The 10,595-nt window shown below is 47.4% G+C and overlaps 1 protein-coding gene across 1 annotated transcript in view; it reads left to right on the forward strand.

The window, feature by feature from the left end:
- The window catches only part of LOC101874790 (HIVEP zinc finger 3), a 58,970-nt gene extending 48,765 nt beyond the window's left edge, over nt 1-10,205 (forward strand). The window contains exons 5-6 of the mRNA XM_013127502.3: nt 3,050-4,110; nt 6,840-10,205. Of these exons, the coding sequence (XP_012982956.2) occupies nt 3,050-4,110; nt 6,840-7,730 (1,952 nt within the window). The 3' untranslated portion in view covers nt 7,731-10,205. The remainder of the gene's footprint in view (nt 1-3,049; nt 4,111-6,839) is intronic.
- The last annotated feature ends 390 nt before the right edge of the window (nt 10,206-10,595 follow it).

The following is a 10,595-nucleotide window of genomic DNA, read 5'->3' on the forward strand; positions in this document are numbered from 1 at the left end:
CCAGTTAGAACTAATGAATCCTATTAATTGAGTTTGGCTTTTGAATACCTGCAAATCACAAGTCCTGTTTATGCTGCACATAATTGCAGGTTTCTGAGGACAGAACTGCAAGGGCTCACTGCACAGGGCCAGGGGAATGCTTTCATTCATCATTTCCTTCAGTCATCCATCCCTGCGCTCATATAGGGTTAATAGTAGTGCACTCAGCAGGGTGTTGAAAGCCTGTTCATGGGAGCACTCTGCTTCTGAAAACAGAGGTCTGAGGGTGATGAAGCTGAGCTGGTCTCAGCCTTTGGCCTTATGGGAAGAGTAGGTCTAAGCAAAAGCCCAAGGAAGGTCTGCTCTGCATCCCCAGCTCAGCTGGGAAGGATGGGACCATCAGCTGGGGGACTGTTTTATGGCCACCATCAACTCATTGGTCCCTGACTGCTTGTGGTTGGACACCTGCTAAGCCCAGCAAGGAAGGACCCTACATGGACTGCAGAGGAGAGGAACTCATTAGGTTTCATTAGGGACTCCTCTCCCACTGTTGCTGCTGGCTGTGCGGCTGCTGGCTGGAATGTGTTGTGCTGTCTGGACTTCATTGCATTATACAAGCAATGCTTGTAATTGTAGAATTACAGAAAATATACAGTCCTCATTTCCTCCCATTGATGAAGACCATTTGTGTTTGTGTAAAGGGGACGGTCGGCCAGGAAGGAATGCAGGAAGGTGTAAATGGGAAGGTCTGGTATTGGAGGATGTTTCCTTTCTTCCCTTGCAGGTTCTTTATCACCTGGTTAAAGCTAACACTGGGCTTCTGCTGAGATTTCAGCTATTCTGCCTCAGGAGTAAGGAGGCCCATTACTCACAAATGTCAAGTAAATACTAAATAAAGAAGCCAAGAAGGTGGTCAGAAGATGGCATTTTGTACTGGAATGGTTGGGGCTATCTGGATGAATGAGAAAATAACATAGAAATGCAGAAAGGTGCATGAGAAATCAGAGATCACAGCTGCATGGCACATCCCCTATTCTCAGAGCGCTGGCTTGCAAAGAACCTTCCTCTGTGTAACCACAGTGTATCTTCTGTCTTCTTTGCAAAGAGGCCTAAAAGAGAGCCTAGAAAGGAGTATTTTAATTAAATAATAATAATAATAATAGCAAAAAAGGAAGACTATTTCCATGTGTCACAAACCAGTGCAGGGAGATTGCCATGCTTTCCTTTGGGAGCAGGCTGGGAGGGAGCAGCGGTTCCTAAAGCTCCCTGGATTATTTTAAACTAGAGTTGTATTTCACTTGATTGTTTCTATTTAAGGGGCAGGAGAAAGTGAGGGGTGTTACTATAAAAGGAGATTTGAGTATCCTTCACTCCTGCATTGTTTGCACTTGGTGTGATTGCACAAGGAGGTTTGGTAGAATAACCTTAGAATAACAGGCATGCAATGAAATGCAACCCTCAAACAAAGCCATCACCAGGGCACATCCTCACTAGCTCCCTCTCTCCTTCCTTCCTCCATGTCTCCCTCTTTATCTTCTGCTTTGCCCTTTCTTAGCCTATTAGCTCAGGAAGATGCATTTCAGAGCTCAGAGCTGAGCTCTCTGCCTGCAAGGAGCGCATTAGGATGCCAAAGCCAATTCCCTTTGGGCTGTCCTAGGGCTCACTGATATGTTTCCCTCGGTGGCAAATGCAAACAAGTCCCCAATGCGGATCTGCCTTCATGTTTCCCTCAGTCCACACTCCTGCCCTTGCTCTCTGACCTGGCTGGTGTGTGACTGGGGCCTAAAAAGGAGACCACACAAGACAAGGCTCTCGGAGCCACTCAGTGGAGGCTGAGGCTGTAGCTGCTGCCTGTCCATCCACAACCCCAAAGCCAGAGATAGGGACAAGCTCATAGCTCCAGTAGTGAAATGCATTCCTTTGCCAAGCAAGAGACATGCACAGTTCACCCTACAGCTGGGAGCGAGGGTTGTTTGGAATAATATTTGTTCTGAACTCAGTTCCTTTGGGAATCTGCAAACAACCACTGGCTCCTGGCCCCAGCAAACACCATCATCACACAAGCATTTCACAGAGTCAGCCTCTTGGTGGAGAGCTGATGGCTTTGAGTCAATGCTGTAGTTCTGAAGTATTTCTCGCCTTGTGGATTACTTACAGATACTTTTGAAATGGGATGGGGAACAAATGGGATGCATTTCAGGCTGTCTCTTGGATGGATAATGGTAAAATAGATGTATTATTTCAGTGGTAATGCCTGATACTTCCATGAGCATTAATTATCAAGCCCCTGCTATTCGGAGTAAGCAAAATGAGACTTTTTATCCTTAGATCACAGTGACATTCTCACTGTGTGGCCACATCCCCTTCAGAAAACCCCTCTGCCTGCTGCAGGCAGGTGTGGTCCAGCCTCAGCATTAGCTCTGTTTGATTTCCCCTCCGCCTTGTCCTGCTGACAGATGGCAGCTGTAAATGGAAAACCATTCAGTGCTCATTGGAGGAGAAACAGTGTCCTAGGCTGAACTGAGGGGGTAAAGAGGCTCCATGCAGGTGTCAGAGCAGCATCCAGGCACTTTCCTTCCTTCCAAAGCTGGGATAGAGCCTGTGCCATCAGCTTTGCACCCATCGCCTTGGTGTATGGCACAAAGAGCGTAAGAAACTGGTGTTCCATGAGCCGTGGGGCTTACAGCAAACCTGTCAGTGCGATTTTGTTGAGCTGCAGTGACATCCAGTGGCTGTTCCCGATGGACCTCAAAGAGAAGAAAATCCACAGAGGTTCTTCCAATGCTGTTGTTTGTTTTCCAAGCAGTTGTCTTGCTAATGTTTAACTTCCATTTAATCCAGGCAGGAAAAGGCCCAACGTGTGCAGGATGGGAGAGGTTATCCCAGCAACTTCCCTGTATTTTGGCAGCTGTAGATATTCTGTAGGCACCATTGCAAGCAACAGTCAGAAGCTATGAAATAGCCAGGTCCTCTCTCCTCTTGTCCCCTTAGAACTTCTGAGCAGATTTAGCACAGAAACAGTCCCTGTATGTGTGTTTTTACACTGTTTTCTGTTTGCCTGTTCCTTCAGGAACCAGTGAAGACCTATTCCAGGACTCTGAGGGGCGGGAGGGATCTGAGCCAATTGAAGAACATCAGTTTTCAGACCTAGAGGAATCTGACGAGGATGATGACAATGAAGATGAGGAAGATGAGGAGGAAGAAGAGAGCCAAGATGAGCCACCTTTAAAGCTGCCGGAAGGCAAACATACCACCCTCCTGATGCACTCCTCAGGTGGCTCTCCATCTTCTCAAGAGGAAGGCACCGAAACAGCATTGTCCTCAGCCCAAGAAACTGTTCCCAGTGGCCAAAAAGCAGGTGAAGGCCAGCAGGCCTCCTCCTCAGGGCTGGAAACAAAGTGGTCAGCAGACAGCAGTGACATTGCCGTGTGCCACAGCTTCTTGAGTCTCCACAGACCAGCTTTGACCTCCACCGAACAACTGGCTTCTGCTGAGAGGGAGTCTGTCACCAGGCCACAGATGGCCTTAGTCATGGACCTGGCAACCTCAAAAGACACATCCCCAAGGAAGAGGTGGTCTCCGAGCCAGGACTCTGGCAGAGCTGGTGGCAGCAACCGACCATTGCTAGCCAGGAAACACCTATTAACCAAAACCGAAGCTTCACCGAAGCGGTTCTCACCCACTGCAGAGCTGTCCTCCCTGAGGTGCCTGTCGCCAGGGAGAGGGTTGTCTCCTTGCCAACGTGTCTCTCCCAGGAGGGAGGCATCTCCACTGCGATGTGTGTCACCACGACTCGAGCTGTCGCCCAACAGGCATCTGTCCCCCAGAGGAGAGCTGTCCCCAAGAACATACCCTCCACCAGAAGGAGAGGTCTCCCCTGTCAGGCACCCATCACCGAGCACGGAGGTGTCATCAGTCAGATATCTATCGCTGAAGAAAGTCCTGTCTCCAGGATGCTCTGAGCCGTCTAGGTATCCATCCCCTGGGAAAGAGGACTTGCCTGGTACTAGCAAATCAGCAGCAGATGACCAAGTTCAAAGCTCATATCAAGCCCAGCATGGGATATTATCTTTGATGCCTCTACCTCACAGGTTCTTTGGCAAAAACATACAGCTCTATGAGTCCAAGCTGGTAAGTTCGAGCCCCTCTCGCCTTCTAGTCCCTGCAGTATGTTCTCTGGTGTGTTGTTTAATGAAGGTTGCAATGCAGAAGTGCACAGTGACTCTGATCGTGGCTGATGTCACAGGTAACCTTTAGTGACAATGGACAGCAATGGGTTTTGCACCCATGTGGTTCTGCCTATCTCAGTTGAGCAAAATTGCCCCTTCTCCATGGGTTATTCACACTTCTGACCCAACCGGTCTCCTGCTGAGCCAAGCAGTAAGGATGTCCTTAATAATGATATAGTATAATAATGACTGGTTGTCACTAAAAAGCTTTTTTCCCCTCAGATTTTCATGCCCATTTCTGAGATTTCACCATCTGGGGGAAAGCTGTGGCTGCTTTTCTCTGGTCAATGAAACCACTGAACGAGCTCTGAGAGCCATTGCACTCTCCTGCTGGCTCCTGGGCTATGTCCATAGGCAACCGACTGTTAGATGAGGAATGCTTGTTTGGCCATCTCTGATTTCATCTCACTCCTCTCTTCAGCACAGAGAGGTGGATCCCACTGGGTCCAGAAAACGATTTAATCTCTCTGCTGGACATATGGGTAAAGGAAAATTGCACGTTCTTCCCACTGCTCCAGGCAAATGAGATGTTGGGTTTGGTGGAACATTTATCGTGCCTGGATCTGCTGTAATTCATGCTGTTGAGCATGAGATTCAGTTGCTGGAGCTGCTCTGCTGTGAAACTGGTGTGAGGAGAGACTCAAGCCCTTATGGGCTGCACTGGGAAGGGAGAGGGCTTTATAAAAGCCCTGGAGAACCTGTCACAGCAGAGGCTGACCCAGGTCCTCTCCAGAAAGCCACGCTGCCCTATGTGCACTTCTTCCATGTCAATGACCTTCTGGTGCTGCCTTCTGTCTGCTTTCTACTTTGAGTATTCATCTTCTCAGAGAAAATCCCTTGTTTAAGCTCAAACTTGTGCTTACTTTAATGCTCTTTTCCTTTCCTGTCTATTAACTTTTCCTGTCTTGTGGAAAATCTCTGGTCCTTCAACAATAACGCATCTCTATCAGGAAAACTGCACAATGCCACCATTTGTAGCAAATCCCCTAAGCTCCCTAGTCAACAGCAGAAGACAGTATGGTGTACCCCTGCTTATCTACCCATTCACACCTTGTAACTTACACTCTCACACCTTTTTGCTCCATCTCCCTTTTCCTTTTATTCCCACAACCATCACTGTTGCTTTTCTCATGTACCTCCAAATAAATGATAGACTTGAACAGGAAACTTCCATTTATCAGTGAGATGGACAGCTGGGCTTTCCCTGCAGAATTGTATCCCTGGTAAGGCTACAAGAAAGATCAGAGGTGGATTTATCAGATCCAAAACCATGCGATGGTCTCAGCTTGGCTTCAGTGTAAGGCTTTCTGTCGATGCTCTGCATCAGGCCTGACCATGACCACCTCTCTTCCCACTGCCTCATGCAGTAGGTAGTCTCTTGGGCTGGTGGCTGTTGCAGCACTGAGGTTATTTGTTTGGGGGTGTCCCAGCATCCCATAGTGATTCTACCAAGGCTTCATGTGGATAAGTGAGATTTAGCAAGTGTTTGGGCTTGTAACTACTGAACAAGTATGCACTGTCTTTAGCGGTCTTGCTTTCTCTTCCTTCTGCTCTCTTTTGCTGCTTTCCTCTGTTGCCTCTTCATAGAGATCCAGCCCACGGGGTCAATCAGTTCTCCATAACCCTACAAAGACACATGCCCTGCAGGGAATCTTCAACTTTTAAAGCTAACCCCATCTTAATGGAAAGTTCTGTTGCTTCCTCTTCTTGGGAGTCCTGTTTAGGGGTTTAGTTATAACCTCATCACTAATTAATCCATTTCTGTTTAGCCACATATCTCTCCATGATGTACATTAGGAAACTATGTGAAGCACCGAGAGAGAAAGAGGAAAAGGTAAAATGATAGGGTCTTAACACTTGATTTCTACAGGCCACACCATGAGGGTGGTGGTGGGGACCACACTGATGGGTGTGCTTTGAGTCAAATGAGAGTTAATGCTATGTCTCCCTCTGTACAAAACATCCTTCAATTAGCAGCTGTAAGGATGTGATCCTAATAAAAATAGATAACATTATTCTGGGCTCTCAGAGCACTGAAAGAGATCCAAAGCAGCTCGGATGGCAGGAAGCACTGGCATCCTCTGCCAGGCTTTCAGAGGCAACTCTGATAATAGCACAAGGGGTGATGGTTTTAAGCTGAAAGAGGGTAGATTCAGACTAGATATCATATCTATCTTTTTATTCTGAGGGTGGTGAAACACTGGCACAGATTGCCCAGAGAAGTGGTAGATGCTCTATCCTGGAAACATTCAAGGTTGGGTTGGACGGGGCTCTGAGCAATCTGGTCTAGTTGAGGATGTCCCTGTTCATAGCAAGGGGTTGGACTATGTGACCTTTAAAGGTCCCTTCCAAACCATTCTATGATTTTATAATGATCCAAGGCTGCACCAGGCCCTGGATCTGTGCCTCAGCAGACCGTGGGCATATTTATACCCAGAAGGCAAAATGCTGTAGGTTGGGTTGCTCCATACCTTAAAGGTTTGGGGTTCCAAATCTTCTTTGCTTGATTAATGTCCCTCAACTAGAGTGAAATACTAAAAACCCCAATCCTTATAGTGAACATTAATGATGCTAATACTGTGACTTGTACATTGCACTGATTCAGCTGTTTCTTTTCCCTCTCTGGTGCAGAAGATAGAAACAAGAAGCCCAACATGCTCACCTGGCATCACGCAGCCTGTCTGCTCCAGACCCTTCCAGGCACCTCATGAAATACACGTCCACGCTCCCAGCCGAGGGGAGGAGAATGTCTTCAGCCATCTCCCGTTGCATTCACAGCAGCTCACAAGGACCCCATATCCTATGATTCCCATTGGGGGCATCCAGATGGTCCAGGCGAGGCCAAGCACCCATCCCAGCTTGGTGCCCAGTTCAGTCGTGTCCCTGCAAGTGGGATACTTTGCCTCTGGTGGCAGCAGCGTTGCCGATTCCAGCCAGGCTCCTAAAAGGGACGAGGAACAGGTCCCGCAGGAGCCATCATCAGCATCCGTCTCCCCGGTTGCAAAGGTTTCTAAATACACACTGTCCCCAGAGCTTACAAGCAGTGGTTACTTGGAAGAGAAAATGAGGACTAGTGAGCTCCAGCAAAAGACAGACCAGGAGGAATACAGGGTAAAAGGGTTGGCTGAGTCCAGCCAGGCGGAGCAGGCAGGCGGCTCAGCATCCCCAGCCAGCCCCAATGCATCCCACGAGCACTCCCCAAAGCCTTCAACAAGTGGGGAAGAGCCCTTGACAGAACCGGGCAAGAAGCAATGTGGCAGCTCGAGCACTTGTTTTGACTCATCCTGCACTTTCATCTCAGATGCCCCCTCGCAGGCGCTGGACCGGAGCAGCAGCACCAGCTGCCTCTCAGAGCCCTCATCCAGCCATCCGCACGCCCAGCCCTTCTCCAGCCGGAGCAGGAACCTCTCCGGAGAGCCCAGTCACCAAGGGGGAAGCTCCATGAAGAGCAGCCCACACCCAGAGCACGCAGATTTAGGTCAAACTCAAAGGAAGGTGGATGAAAACACGGGAAGTGCTTAAGCCTCCACCATCTGTTCCACCTTTAGGCTTCCAATGTAAAATCAACAGACATTTTCAACACTAGTTCCTTTAGTATAATCATCGCTATAAGAAGCACTCTAGTGAATGACCAAACCCATGGAAGATTCCTGGTTTTCTTTGTCCCAGTCTGGTATTATCTCCACATGTATGCAGTTACTTGTGCCTTTTTCTATACCTTTTGTTGCTCGAAATGTACAAAACTGTTTGAGGCTGTGAATATTTTTTTACAGTTTTTTGGAAAGGGGTTTGTTAGACCTTTGTCTTTCTTTGCCATTTCGGTGTGCGTAATGATGGGCCTGAGAGATGCAGAAAGGAAAGGGTTAAGCATTTTAAGAGGAAGAAGATGCACTGAGACAAAAAACAAACAGAAAAACTTTTATATTGATTAAATGATTAAAAAGAGATAAAAAACACAAAAAGAAAACCAAACCAAACCCTTGCTCCTGTGTACAGAAGTTTATGATTGGTATTTATTACATGCTTTATTTAATTCTCCCAAAGTGCTTGGTTTTTTTCTCGCATCCCTCTGTTCGCCTATGGTTGTGCTTTAAACAGTTGACACTGCTTTACATTTGAGAATCGTGTTTACCCTGGAGCTTGTGAATGAAACTAGCACTTCCTTGAGTAGGGGAGGTTCCTTCGCAGGGAGAGAAATGGTCACTCAAACAGGAAAATGAATCTTGAGCATCCCTCCTCCCTCCTGCAGAACCCAGCAAAGCACTTTCCTAAAAAGGGACAGAAAAATAAGGTTCTTCTGCAAAGATGTACCTGCAAGAACACAGGGATGTATCGAATGTAGACCCAGTGCCAGGAATGGTGTCTCTCGCTGGACGAGCCGGCCTCCTGCTTGCTTTAATCCTCCCACCCCGGCAAAGTCCTGCCCGTGCCTGACCCCCTTCTTCGGTGGGGTTTGGAGCCCTCTGTCACCACCCTCCCTCGGTTTAAACGACGAAGTTAATCTCAGCCTTGCAGCCGTTTTTCCTCTGTCCTTTTTTAGTCGCGGACGAGTTCCCTCTTACACCCACCTTGCTCCTGCTGGTTTGGCTTCATTGAGGCCCAGGGATGCAGGAGGAGTTTGTGCTCTGCTCGTCTGCACGCCTGAGGCTCCGTAACTCATGAGTAACTCCGTGGCTTGTTTTCACCTTATTTATTTATTTAAGCAGATCGTCGCCAGCGCTGTCCTTCTGGTGCAGATGGGCCCTGTTGTGGTTATTGGTGTTTCAGAAGCAACCAGTGATGATGCTGAGCGGTTCATGTCTGCAATCAGCTTCTTGTGCATGCACAGGGACTTCTGGCAGAGCAGAGTTTTAACTATGACCATCCGTAGCAGAGCAATGGCCTCTACTGCCAATAGATACGATACCAAATACAGAGAGACCCGATGGAGCCATTCCTCTCTGTCATGTTAATACACTTTTTAAGATCCAACTGTTCCGTATATGTTTGCCCTAGCAGACGGCAGGTTCTTTACTACTTCAGAGGGTTTTCTGGTCTATGGAATCTGTACAAACCTCTTTTTTTTGGGTTTTATTTTAACAGAAAAAGCTATTTAAGCGGTGGAGCAGTTGTTCCTTTCGGAGCTGCTCTGGTTTATCGGGTACGTGATACACTTTTTAACTAAAATAATAAAAATCATTAAAAAAAAGCAAAGAAATCAAAGAACCCCCTGACTGAGAACATCTCCCTTTGCCAGACGTGGTGAGTGATGAACTGTTCCCGTTCCACAGGCAAATAATAGACCTTTTTTAATGATCTTCTGTGATTTTTTGGGGGGTTTCCTTCTGTTCTTTTCAAGGGAATTAAGTACAAAAGAAGATATCATGGAAATAACCTTAAGGCTGTGACACTGACCAAAACAATGTCCAGAACCCATTTATACCTTAATTAGCACTTTTATCAAGTTGCCCTTTTTCCCATCTCTCCCTCTTTGGCCCCAAGCCTGGAAGCTGGTCCTGCGTTCAAGCCTGGCCAGATCCCAGGGCAGGAGCAGGGTCTGAGAGCTCAGTTCAGTGAAGCAGCTCTGTTCAATGAAACTCTTAAGCACCAGCTTAAATCCTACTCAGGTTTTAAGCATGTGCTTACTATCAAGATGACTCGGAGAGGACTGCTCAGTGTAAGCATCCCTGCGAACCATCCACCACTTCTTACTTCCCTGGCTTTTGCCACTTTGCCCCCTCCCTTTCCCTTGTCACACTCTTAACATTATTCCAAGGTAGCTTTTTGTATTTAATTTTATATCTATATATTTATATATATTGAAATTGTACATAAAAAAAAATAATGCAGCAGTTGTGCACTCAGAGTCCTGGTTTTGTTTAGGTGCATTTGACATGAGCTTTGGGCTAGATCAAATTTGCTCGGCTTCTTTCTATAGCTCTGTTTAAATCCTTGATCTGTTGATACTTTAGATGGGGGTGATGGGTTTTTTTCCTCTGTCATTTCTGGACAGAGGGGGGAAAAAAAGCCCAACAAACCCTTAAGTCATTCCACTGGTTTCTTGCTTTTGTGGTTTAATGTTATTATTACCTAAAGCTTTTCCAGCAGATCAAGATGAGTTGAAGCTTTCTGCATCCAGACTGGCAGCCCCTGCTGTGTGTGACCATCCGGATGCCTTTGCCCACAGATCCCATACCAGCCCCTGGTAGTCATGGACTGGGCACACGCAGGGAGAGCTGAAAACTCAGGAGATGGGCAACCCTCCCATCTGGGTCTCAGCCCAGTTTGGTTTCTCAGCAGGGTGGCTGCGGGCACAGCAGGGGAGGCTCTGGCTGGGGTGAAATGGTGCTTCACACTGTACCTAACAGGCGCAATATGGCCTATTGGATAGGCAAAAAGGATCACAAA

Source organism: Melopsittacus undulatus, chromosome 14 (assembly GCF_012275295.1).
Source record: "Melopsittacus undulatus isolate bMelUnd1 chromosome 14, bMelUnd1.mat.Z, whole genome shotgun sequence".
NCBI lineage: Eukaryota > Metazoa > Chordata > Aves > Psittaciformes > Psittaculidae > Melopsittacus > Melopsittacus undulatus.